At 39.4% G+C, this 11,826-nt stretch overlaps 2 protein-coding genes across 9 annotated transcripts in view; one reads left to right on the forward strand and one right to left on the reverse strand.

The window, feature by feature from the left end:
• The window catches only part of ngrn (neugrin, neurite outgrowth associated), a 4,376-nt gene extending 1,716 nt beyond the window's left edge, over window positions 1–2,660 (reverse strand). The window contains exons 1-3 of one of the 4 annotated variants that reach the window (XM_060881595.1): window positions 2,562–2,660; window positions 1,311–1,549; window positions 349–459 (exon numbers count right to left, since the gene is read on the reverse strand). In XM_060881595.1, coding sequence (XP_060737578.1) covers window positions 349–459; window positions 1,311–1,549; window positions 2,562–2,564 — 353 coding nt within the window. In that variant the 5' untranslated portion in view covers window positions 2,565–2,660. Of the gene's footprint in view, window positions 1–348; window positions 460–1,310; window positions 1,550–1,891; window positions 2,117–2,263; window positions 2,440–2,561 lie in introns of those variants that run through there. The other 3 variants (XM_060881598.1, XM_060881597.1, XM_060881596.1) reach the window with 3 other exon arrangements.
• On the forward strand, window positions 2,605–10,951 carry nfyal (nuclear transcription factor Y, alpha, like). Of its 5 annotated transcripts, none has more exons than XM_060881589.1 (10): window positions 2,605–2,747; window positions 3,735–3,831; window positions 5,596–5,682; window positions 6,844–6,990; window positions 7,130–7,261; window positions 7,365–7,467; window positions 8,105–8,259; window positions 8,490–8,666; window positions 8,814–8,921; window positions 10,225–10,951. In XM_060881589.1, exons 2-10 carry the CDS (start codon window positions 3,757–3,759, stop codon window positions 10,285–10,287), a joined length of 1,047 nt encoding a protein of 348 aa, XP_060737572.1. In that variant the 5' UTR covers window positions 2,605–2,747; window positions 3,735–3,756; the 3' UTR covers window positions 10,288–10,951. The 5 variants fall into 5 exon arrangements, with proteins under 5 accessions (XP_060737572.1, XP_060737573.1, XP_060737577.1 ...); XM_060881590.1 differs by having other exon boundaries at window positions 10,231–10,951; XM_060881594.1 differs by lacking the exon at window positions 5,596–5,682.
• The last annotated feature ends 875 nt before the right edge of the window (window positions 10,952–11,826 follow it).

Genomic DNA, 11,826 nt, shown 5'->3' on the forward strand with positions numbered 1-11,826 from the left:
TTGAAGACAATCTAGACAATGTTATATGATATAGAATGATATTCATGTTTTCTTAAACCTGAGATATCAAAATATGTTACAGGAAGGGAAAAAACATTTAGGCTAAAACCCCAGTACGAGTTGAAGGGTGTTGCAGCAACAATTCAGGTGCAGTGACATCTGATGAGTTTTCCCAAAGCCCCATTCAAAGGTCACGTTGTTACGTGAAAGCGCGTACGCTGTTTTGGTCTCGTCTGTTTTGATCTAAATCTGAATAAATAATTCTCACAAGAATAAAGAGCAGCAACCCAATAAATCCAAAGACAGACCAGAATGCCTTAGCTATAGTGGACATTACATAGACAGTACCTGATCTGCTGAATGGCGTCCCAACTTAATTGTCTTTCAGGGGCTCCAGGGCTGCTCAGTTTCTGCCTGATCTTGTGAAATTTGGCAGATTTTTCCCTTTTCCTCTCCTTTCTGCACAGACAGCGGAAACAGGTCAGTGTGAGAAAGAGATTTAATCAATGACAACTGCTCTCTAGCAGAACAGAGCTTTATATCACAGCGTGAAAATGTAATAATCAACCGTGTCATCATTCAATAAACACAACTTTATTTTACATTATGAATTATTGTTGATGTCATTGTACCGGTATTTTTACATGAAATCTATAGGTTTTCCTTTGTCTTAGAAATGTGCATAAAATATATAAGGGGCCCTGAGTCACAGATCTGGTAGATTATAATTTCTAAAGCTCATATACATGAGTGTGTATATGGTACTTGCATCATTCACACATCATCAGTAACTCTGATCATCATAGTGGTTTGAAACTGTACAGTAAAAAATAAAAGTACTTCATGAGCAAACAGGAACGGGATTTAAAAGTGTCTTATGTCTACTCAATGTGGTCATCTGACATGACTGTCACTGGTGGGTTGTATGAATCTACAGTCTAGGCTAGAGAGAAATCAGCTGTAGCTGTGTCTCTTCATACTATTCTGTGTATATGATTCATACAATTTGTAGGTAGTGTTGTGTTAAAAAAAAAAAAAAAAAAAAAACACTTTAAAACATCTGATAACGGCAACGAATCTGATTGATGACAAAAATCCATCCATCCAGCCATTCTCTACTCTGCTTATCCTGCTAGGTCACAGAGAACCTGTAGCCTATCCCAGGAGACTCAAGGCACAAGGCAGGGTACACCCTGGATAGGATCGATGACAAAAATTAAACCTGATATTGCTCTTTGAATGACTCCATTTAGAGCAGCCGCCCTGTGCGTTATTGCCTTCCCATCCCAAATTACAGCAAAAGTGCTCACTTCACAAGAGCCTCTAGTTTGGATTCCACTTCATCCATGTCAAGGTCGTCTTCTGAAATGTCATGCTGTTCAGTCCTTCTGTTTCCTGACAGGGGATTACTGCGAGTAGAGGAACCCGTCCAGCTCCTGGCACTGCGACTGGCATGGCGACAAGTCAATAATGGAAGAGAAGCCAGCTTCACCGCAACCGAGCCGACCAGACTGAGTGGAGTGAACATGCTGACAGAGATGTTGGAGACCTGTGTTAGCAAGATGTACAAAAACATGAGCTGTTGTAATGATGAAATGTAATGAAGCACAGTGGTTAAGGTGTTCAACTACTGATCAAAAGGTCACGGGTTCGAATCCCAGGTCAATCAAGCTGACACTGCTGGGGCCCCTGAGCAAGGCCCCTAAAAATTGGTCAGGTGTATAAATTAAAAAATGTAAGTCACTCTAAGAGTCATACAGTATACCGATCATAGCACACAGACCAAAAGGCTTGTGCACTTTCTTTTTAGGATTTAAAACATACTATAATCAACAACGTGCCTGTCAGGATGCATTCATTTAAAGAAGTGACACAAAAAGATCCGGCTTACCAAAATGCCTCAGAATAGCAAAAAAATAACATAAAAAGCGAAATAGCTGCTTTTTAACTCAGGAAAACAAAAGCACGTGAACAAACACAAACATTAACGCGTCCCCACGTTCGAGGTTATAAATTGAACCGGAACTACTTCGCGTCCTTATCCCATCGCGTGTATACTACACGCCATGTTGGAGAGGGCAAGTTGAACCCAACAATGCTATAGCAATATACAATTTGCTTCATTAAATATGTCATACATGTCTGTATGGATTGTCAATAATACTACCAGCAACAGTGGAACAAATCGTAAGCTGAATGTAAAACTCGTCAGGCTTGTAAATGAAAATGAAAAAGATTCTATGAAAAATACAACGTCATGTACACAAAAAGCTGACGAAGAAGACAGCAGTCGCACTATAAGTTTTACCGTTATAAACAAATCAAACAAACGAATCTTAGCACTTAATCACAAATCCGCAATACGCGAATCCTTCAGGAAAACCGGAAAACTGTCCCCTTCTAAAATGGCGCCGGAGTTGACGTGTGCGGTTCAGGGGCGACGTCTTGTTAAGGTTCCGCTCCGTTTCACACATACGCTAAAGTATTTTTCCACACCCGTATTCATCAGAGTTCTTATTTGCGAACGATACTGCGCATGCTCAGTGAGAATTTGCTCACACCATCTATCCAATCGGAAGAGAGCGAATCTTGGTTTAAGAGGCGGGATGTCCTTGAATGCGGTGGAAATCGTCAACGTTTCTTCGCAGCGTTGTTCATTTGCGCCATTTTGTCAGCAAGCTGTGGTGATTGGGTTTTTCCGTCCTGAACTGGAGCCAATCAGAAGGGAACCGGACAGCTGAGAAACGGTAAAGAGAGCACAGAGGAACGGTTCCTCACGACACCCATTGGTTTGTCGTTGACCAACCAAATGATTAACGCGGCATAAATAGAGAAATCAAATCGCTAACATGGGGATAAAAAGTGACACGGCGGTGATGTAAACAGGGATAAAATGGAGGACGATGTGTTGGATGTCGTGCTGGTGTTAGAGCTCGTAACACATGACAAAGAGCCGATTATCTGCTCAGCTTCTCTATGGAGTAAAGTTTCTGTAGCTATAAAATAAAGACCAATACCAGCTAAAAAATTAGCGTTTGTTCACAAAATACTATCGTGCAATTTCTCTGGGTCAGTAAAGTGTCTGTCTGTCTGTCTGTCAGGATTGAAGTGTTGCTTATTCCTAGCATAGTTTGTTTGTTTTCCTTCCTTCCTTCCTTCCGTCCTTTTTTTTTCTTTCTTTCTTTCTTTCTTTCTTTCTTTCTTTCTTTCTTTCTTTCTTTCTTTCTTTCTTCCCCCCTTCCTATTTCCTTCCTTTATTTCCTTTCCTTTTTTCCCCTTTCCTTTTCTTTCTTTCTTTCTTTCTTTCTTTCTTTCTTTCTTTCTTTCTTTCTTTCTTTCTTTCTTTCTTTCTTTTTTCCCTTTTCTATTTCCTTTTTCTTTCTTTCATTTCTTTCTTTTATATTTTCTTTCTTTCCTTTCCCCTTTTCTATTTTCCCTTTCTTTCTTTCTTTCTTTCAAAATATTACACCAAAATTCATATTAAATAATGGATGTTGACTTTGCAATATATGTAACCATCTCCGTCAGTTAATTAGATACACAGAACATTGTCATGTTTTGTTTTTCTTCCTACCCTTTAGTTACTGTAATTCATGTCCTACAGCTGTAACCAGATCAGATTTTTGGTCAGTTGATCCATATTGAGTTGAAGTACTTAAAAACATCTATAGCAAAAAGTGTGACTTGTGAACATACCTGTACTGTGCATTAATGAAATGCTCCTTCTACTTCAGATCGGTGAAACAAGTGAAGGAAATGGAGCAGTACACCTCCACCAGCGGTGGGGAGCAGATAGTCGTACAAACAGCAAATGGACAGATCCAGCAGCAAGTAAGCAAATCATATGAAGGGAAAGAATGGACCAAGCTTACGGTCCAGGGTCTTAACTGTATGAAGTTAGAACAATGACAAACTTATAGGACTGTCATGTATAAGCACATGACAGTCCTATATGCGTCATTCGTCATGCGTCATTAGAACAATGACAAACTTATAGGACTGTCATGTATAAACACATGACAGTCCTAAATGCGTCACTCCCAGTTTTCCTCAATTTTCAATGCAAAACGAATATACTCAAATGTTTAGTAAACTTCAGATATTGTGTTTTTGGTTTACATCCTGAATTCACTTGGCTGTCGTATAAAAAAAATAAACAGACGTTTTGCAGCTTAGATCAGGACGCAATGTTGATTCCAGTTAAATACAGATGCAGCATTTCAGGTTAGTGAAGAACTGCTAACCTTCCAACAGAGTATTCCAGTCCAGGTCAAAAATAACCAAAAATAAAAAAGGCTGCTTGATGTTTTTGTGCTTTAAAGACGCACTGATGGAGTGGCCTTGCTTACTGAGATGCCACTGAGAGGAAAAGGGGCAACAATTTTATCACAAAAAAGTATCAAATGTAACAACTAAAACAAAATGTGTCTAGAAATGATTGAGGGATATTAAGCAAGAGATTTACAATTTTCCTGTTGAAGATCAACACACTTCCTTTCTGGGTTGGCAGTTGTGTTGGTATCAGTCCCAAGATTATGGTTTTGTGTAACATGCACTTACTGAGCACTTTATTAGGAACACCCAATCATTCTGGCAATTATCTGATCAGCTAATAATGTAGTGAAAATGCATAAAATAATTCCGAAATGGGCCAGCAGCTTTGGCTAACGATTACTGTGGCCATCACAGTGTGGCATGATGAGAGACCAACTGAGAATGGAAAATGTTTGTGGCTGACCAAGACTGCAGTAAATCCGAAAACCATTCTGTACAATTGTGGTGAGCAGAAGAGCATCACAGAATGTACAAAACATTTATTGTTAAAGCACATGAGCTTCAACAGCATAGAACCACATTAGGTTCCACTTTTGTCAGTCGAGAAAAAGAAGCCAAGGTTGTGGTGGGCGCAGACTCCCAAAAACTGGACATAGCCTGGTCTTGTTAATCTCATTGACTTCTGAAGCACACAGATGATAAGGCAGATTGGATTCATGCTCTTGATGCCAAAGTCTGACCCTGTCAGTGCTGGTGTAGGTATTTTAATGGTGTGGGGAAAGTTTTCTTTGTGTCCGTTAATAGCAGTTAATATTCATTGGTCTGTGCATTGCACTGCCTGATTTGAATATTGTTACTGACCATGTGCATTTCTTCATGGTCACAGTTTTCCCATGAAGTTTAGTGTCTTTATTGGCCTGCCTTGTCAAAGGATCTGAATCCTGTTAAGCCCCTTTTGTATGCGGTTGAACAGGAGATTTACAGCATCAAAATTCACCTGAAAAATCAGCAGAAACTTTGTGATGTCGAGTTATTTTGGACCTCAATATCAATTGAATGTTTCTGACATCTTATGAAATCGATGCCATGAAGAATTAAGGCTGTTTTGGGTGCAAATGAAGGTCCTACCCACTATTAGTGTATTGTTCTTATAAAATGCTCAGAGACTGTGCAGAACTCATTTGTATTTTTAATTTTTCTTGCATTTAACACTATTATCCTTAAGCATAACCTTTCTCCAGGGCAACACTAGTTTGTAGAGCCCAGGAACATTGTAAGAGGTGAAGCAGGAGTGATCTGGTTATATGGGCTTATTTACAGGCACAGGGCACAGTCACAGCTGTACAGCTGCAGACCGAAGCTCCTGTCGCTACAGCAGCCGGTCAGCAAGTGCAGACGCTCCAGGTAGTTGTGAGAACTCTGAGCTCGTAATCGTCACTGTTGCATGCAGCTTATTTCTGTGTCCCTGTGTGCTGACCAGCATGCCTCAGCACTGCTCATAATGGACCAAGCTTCAGTTTCCAATGCCTTGTGTTGCTAATGCTCTTACTGAAAACCTTCCTCAGGGGATATTTTCTTATACTACTGCACTGTTGGTCCTGCTATGTTATTTCTAACATAAAATCTGACAAGGACTTGTTTGGTCGATGCTCCTCACCGGTTAAACAGATTAAAACATGTTACTGAACAAAGTAAGTGTATAATTGGTAATATGGTAAAGTTTAATGTAGATGTTTAATATTAAAAGAACGATTCTCCAGTGTTGGTACTTTAACAGTCACTTTTCCTTTACTGGAGAGTCATGCAGTTTTTCCAATTCATCATGTTAAGCCAGGTTGTCAGATTAAATGGATTTTATTTTATTGGTTTTACTTATTTCAAGAACAGTGCTTTCTGGAAACTCAGCCTTGATCTTTTGTGAGACAATGTTCTGCATTTTGTAACTGTGTTTTATTTCTGTTGCATTTTAAATTCAGGTGCACATCCAGTGAACAGTCAGAAGAGATGCCCACAGAAAACCTTCGCTTATTACTGTTTATTGTTCTTAGGACTGCACTTTTTAGTTTGCAGTACATTTGCATGTTGCTTCATTTGCTTTATGAGCTATAAAGATTCAGTGTTTTGGCAGAATGCTGTAGTAGACTGTTACACCTATAACATTACAGCAAAGCTTTGTTCACTGGACCTCTAATGCATCATCTTCAGCATGTTCTAATATTGCCTAATATGTCCCAAACATGTGAACAGTGCAGTCCTTCATTCAGTATTCATTACCATCTCATGCCCTTGTTTGCGTTTGCATTTGAGTTAACGTGTTATGATAATTTCATGCTTCCCAACACTTGTTCTGGAATCCTGTGCAGTTTTATTGCATGGTTGAATTTTTACCACCGAAGTCTGTTTGTTAGCTGATTGATTGGACCAAGACACAACAATAAACTACGCAGGACACTCCAGGATCAGGGTTGTGAACCTGATATGATGCGTCATTGTCAACAGTAATGCACGTCTAATGCATGGAACGGACTATTCAATGCCCCAAACTAACTGTCTTGTGCCTGTGTGTAGGTCCAAGGCCAACCGCTTATGGTGCAGGTGAGTGGAGGTCAGCTGATCACCTCCTCAGGGCAGCCTATAATGGTACAGGCCATGTCTGGCGGGCAGGGCCAGACCATTATGCAGGTGCCTGTGTCTGGAGCTCAGGGCTTGCAGCAGGTAAGAACACAAAAATCTTAAGTAGAATATCTCTAGTTTGTATGTCTGCATACCAGATTATTTCCAGTATATTAGTGTAAAGAGTCAGAGTTTTGGTAACACGATTGTTGGTGTCTGCTTAATTCACATTGGTGCACAGATCCAGTTGGTGCAGCCGGGGCAGATCCAGCTGCAGGGTGGGCAGACGCTGCAGCTGCAGGGGCAGCAGGGTCAAGCCCAACAAATAATTATTCAGCAGCCCCAGACTGCCATTACTGCTGGACAGAACCAGGTCAGACATTCACTATTTTTCTCCTATGAAACAATGCTTTGTTAGAAAATATATGGTCATAAAGAAAATGTAGTGAAATGTTAATTTCATGTGTGTGTGACAGGGCCAGCAGATTACAGTCCAGGGCCAACAAGTTGCTCAGACTGCTGAAGGCCAGACCATTGTATACCAGCCTGTGAATGCAGATGGCACTGTGCTACAACAGGGTATGTTCTCTCTCTCATTCTGTGGGTGTGGGTGTGTGCACATGCTTGTGTGTCCCCTAATTGTTGGCGTAACTTGAGTTTCATGTAATGACTCCCAAACATAATGACAAATAAGTGAGCTGTAAATGAGCCTGTGGCAATTTGCTCTTCAAATTGTTTTCTTAGTCTGCTTCTTAAGTCCCATTTGGCCACCATATAAAATTAGACTTCTGGGCCAAACGTTAATTTGATCAATGTTCATAGTTTTATTCCAGATCTTATTTATCTTCTTCTTCTTCTTCTTCTTCTTCTTCTTCTTGTGGTCTCCACTCCTTTACTATATTAACATGGCTTAAGTCCTAAGTCTTGGGTGGTAAAGCCTTCGCTGATGATCCCGTGCTGTTCAGTTTAGATTGATTGATTGAATGAATGATCATAGTTTACTAATCTGTGGGAAAATAGAAACAATTATACTATATAGCATCAGAGCATCGCTGTATGTGAATAGTAGTACATATGCACCTGAGCGTTAAGAAACCTATTAAAATACCGAAGCTTTTTATTACTTTGCATTTGGTTGCATGTTTTTCTGCATATTAAGAGAGTATTATTTGATATTTTAATAATTTAACCTTGATGTTTGGCTGTAACTCCTCAGGAATGATCACAATCCCTGCAGGCACACTGTCTGGCACACAGATCGTTCAGGCAGCAGGGGGCGCCAACACTTCTACCGCCAACAGTGGCCAAGGCACAGTCACGGTCACGCTGCCAGTGTCTGGCAATATGGTCAGTGCAGGAGGGATGGTCATGGTGAGTGCAGAAATGCATGTTTATTACTCACTGCATTGATTTCCATTAATTCTTTTATATGGATTGTAAAAATGTACCCTAAAGCTTCTGTGTGTTCCATCATTTAAGAGGCTTTGTAAGCTACACTTTTGGGAGTGCTTGCTCCCCTCACCATGCCAAAATGGCAGAAAAATATTTTTCCTGGTACTAGATTACATTGTGTTCTTGGCCCGTTTGGGCTTGTGTATCAGATGGTGCCTGGTGGAGGAAGCACGATACCAACCATCCAACGAATTCCTCTTCCTGGTGCTGAGATGCTGGAGGAGGAGCCACTCTATGTCAATGCCAAACAGTACCACCGCATCTTGAAACGAAGACAAGCTCGTGCTAAACTGGAGGCTGAGGGCAAGATTCCTAAAGAGAGGAGGGTAAGTGACTGAGGATTGGAGCAGTATATAAAGTGTAGAGGTTTGCTAATATAGTGTCTGTCTAATGATTTTGGAGTTACTGATACAGAAAGTCTCAGCTCCAAATTCCAAGTCTGTTAGACCCAATTCTTTCTCTTATTGCTGCAGAAATACCTACATGAGTCACGGCACAGGCACGCCATGCAGCGAAAGCGTGGCGATGGTGGCCGCTTCTTTTCACCAAAGGAAAAGGAAGAAATGGCTCTAGCCATGCAGGTGAGACCACAGGAACAGGCCGGAATCAAACAGGAAGACTTCCACAGGGCCACAGAAATCTCAAGCTCACACTGGCTGCCTGCTTAGCTCTTGCTTAGATGCTGTTCTCTGCTCTAGTTGGCTGCTGAACGCTCATCCTACCTTGCTTATGCAAACATTACCAGCGCTGATTCCGCCTTCATCCTACTTGCTTAGGCAAAGCGTGGCTTTTTGTGAGTGCTTTTCACAGGTGCATTTGTGGTGCTGGGTTTTTATTTCTAAAATGGTGCTTCATCAAGCAATTGGACAATCCGACTGCAAGCCAAAGTTGCTAAGCTAAGGTCAGGAGAGCTTTTTGTACATTCTGATAAAACAATTCTAGTCAGCTCTTTAACAGCCAAGGGCACACAGTCCACTTTATCACAACACATCATTCTTTATGTCTGTGCTTTTTAATATAGTGTACAATTACAGAGACATGATTCTGTTCAAACGTATGTGTAGGGGGAAAACTTTTCATATAAAAAAAATGTTATGTTCTATAGAATGTAAAATAAATTTTGCATAAAGAATGCTTACAGAGCTGGTTTGTATCGAAGCAACTGGGTTTGTTACCTTTTTATAATAAAAACGGTTACGTTTAAAAGCACAATAAGAGATTTCGGTTGCACAGTATTTACCATACAGAATCTGTAAAAGACTTTCTGCCTGTCTGATTTATCCATCACATACTGCAGTATTCTGTTAATTTTCTTTTTCATTCCCTGTTTCTTTTTTTAATTGTTTTTCACCCTCCTTATTTGTTGCCATGTGTTGTGATTTTATCTTTTTTTTTATTTTTTTTTTTTTTAATAAATTACTCAGAACAGTAAATTGTTCAACAGTTGCACCCAATACTTTATCAGCTCCATATAAAACATTACTTTTTCCTTTTGCATTGTTACATTATTTGTTTTCCTATTATATCATTCTTTCATGTTCTGGTTAAAGATGACCATATAAACATGATAAAGATTGATTTTATCAACTACTGGCTATAAAAATGTTCATTCTTGGATCAAAATCTCAAATAATATAAAGATGTACTTTTCTCTCTGTGAACATGAGTAAATATAGACTAAAACATTTAGTTTATTATTATGCTGTGTAATTGTTTAGTCTGTGTGCTTACCTCACTTCCTGCACACCCGTGTGTTCATATAAACTGGTTCAAGTTAAATAGTAAAGAAACTAATGCTGACTCGAGTGTGTTTGTGTGAGAGGTGTGTGTGTGTGAATAAAAATTTATCCAACTGCTTACACAAACCTCCTTCCTTGTTTGTAGGAGCAGCAGGAGCAGAATCAGGCAACAGAAGAGACAGTGGCCCAGATTATACGTGTATCGTAGCAGGAAACTACACGTTTCCTGCGTACGTCACTGCTAAATGCAACTGTAGATCAACAGGGCGATTCAGTGTGTCTGTCTCTTTCTTTCTCTCTCTCTCCTCTTGCCATTAACACTAGTTACAGGGAGCGTAAGGATACAAGATCACATAATGTGACTTATTTCTCATACCATTGAACAAAATGTACAGATACCCTTTATACATGGTAGTGAATGTTATTTTATAGTGGTTGTAGTTTTATAATTTTAATAATTCTAATTAAAAAATATGGTTAATCTGTAATGTGTTAAGTGTAGGTTTTAAAGTTTTTTATAATTAAACTGTAGATAAACTCAGAGTAGATTCTTTTTTTGCGTGTGTGGGGGAAACAAAGAATTTTGCAAACTAGGCTATCTGTCAGGGGATTTCTTATTCTGTGGCTTTAGGTACATTATTGCTTGTAACATGAAGACTTTGTAACTTTCAAATTTTTATATTACCAGGATTTGTAACCTGAGAAAGGTCTTTTGTAGTTCCAGCCACTATGCCTGCACTACATGTCTTCCTGTTTCACTTAAACAAGACCTTGTTGTCATGGCAGGCAAATGTATATATTCTCTTGCTGAAAATCTTTAAACACTAAAGTCTTTGCAAAGCTTGATTAAATTATGAAGTGGAACAAGTGCACATTTTGTGTAATGATTTTTCTCTCTACAGCACATACACTGTTGGAGGCTGTAAATAATCTTAATTCCATCAAGTTCAGCTCTGTCCTGTAATCTGCTTAGCTCTGTGGACTGAAAGAAGAGATTTTGGTTCACTAATGTGTGAACCAGTTTCTTCACAGGTCTGGTCCATCGCTAGCTTTCCCCAAGGTGAAGAATGTGGTGTTTTTAATGTTTTAAATTTGAGCTTCTCTGTATTTAACTATGAATTTCTAATTCTTGCAACAGTTCCACTGAAACCCGTATTAATGTAGGCAGTAACATTATTACAGTAATGCATTATATTATTACAACAATACATTATTAACAGCACATTTTTTATGATTATAAGGTCTGAATTAAAACGTCTATCTCATAAAACATCTATAAAGCCACATTTAATGGCAGTATACAAATCATTGTGTGCTAGCTAGCTATCATATGACAAGCTATCAATGCTGTGCTGAGCAAAAATAAATTATTTGGCCATACTGTGTCTAAAATGTCAGTTATTCAAAAAATTCTTGTTTAAATTGTATAAAAGCAACATCACTATCATGTGGTTATAATGAGGGCAGGCACTTACCTATTATCGCCTGTGTTATGTGACCTGTGGTATGGTACCTGTTTTATGGTACCTGAGGTAATAACACCTGTGGTATGGTACCTGTTTTATGGTACCTGAGGTATGGTACCTGTGGTAATAACACCTGAGGTATGGTACCTGAAGGATGGTACCTGTGGTATGGTACCTAAGGCATGGTACCTGTGGTAATAACAGCTGTGTTATGGTACCTGTGTTATGGTACCTGAGGTAATAACAGCTGTGTTATGGTACCTGTGTTATGGTACCTGAGG

Source organism: Tachysurus vachellii, chromosome 11 (assembly GCF_030014155.1).
Source record: "Tachysurus vachellii isolate PV-2020 chromosome 11, HZAU_Pvac_v1, whole genome shotgun sequence".
NCBI lineage: Eukaryota > Metazoa > Chordata > Actinopteri > Siluriformes > Bagridae > Tachysurus > Tachysurus vachellii.

Excerpts from the sequence above, each read along its gene's own strand:
- nfyal (XM_060881588.1), top strand. The coding sequence starts at position 3,757 with ATGGAGCAGTACACCTCCACCAGCGGTGGGGAGCAGATAGTCGTACAA. Across the intron at positions 7,468-8,104 it reads TGGCACTGTGCTACAACAGG|GAATGATCACAATCCCTGCA; the intron begins GTATGTTCTCTC and ends GTAACTCCTCAG. Across the intron at positions 8,260-8,489 it reads GTGCAGGAGGGATGGTCATG|ATGGTGCCTGGTGGAGGAAG; the intron begins GTGAGTGCAGAA and ends CTTGTGTATCAG.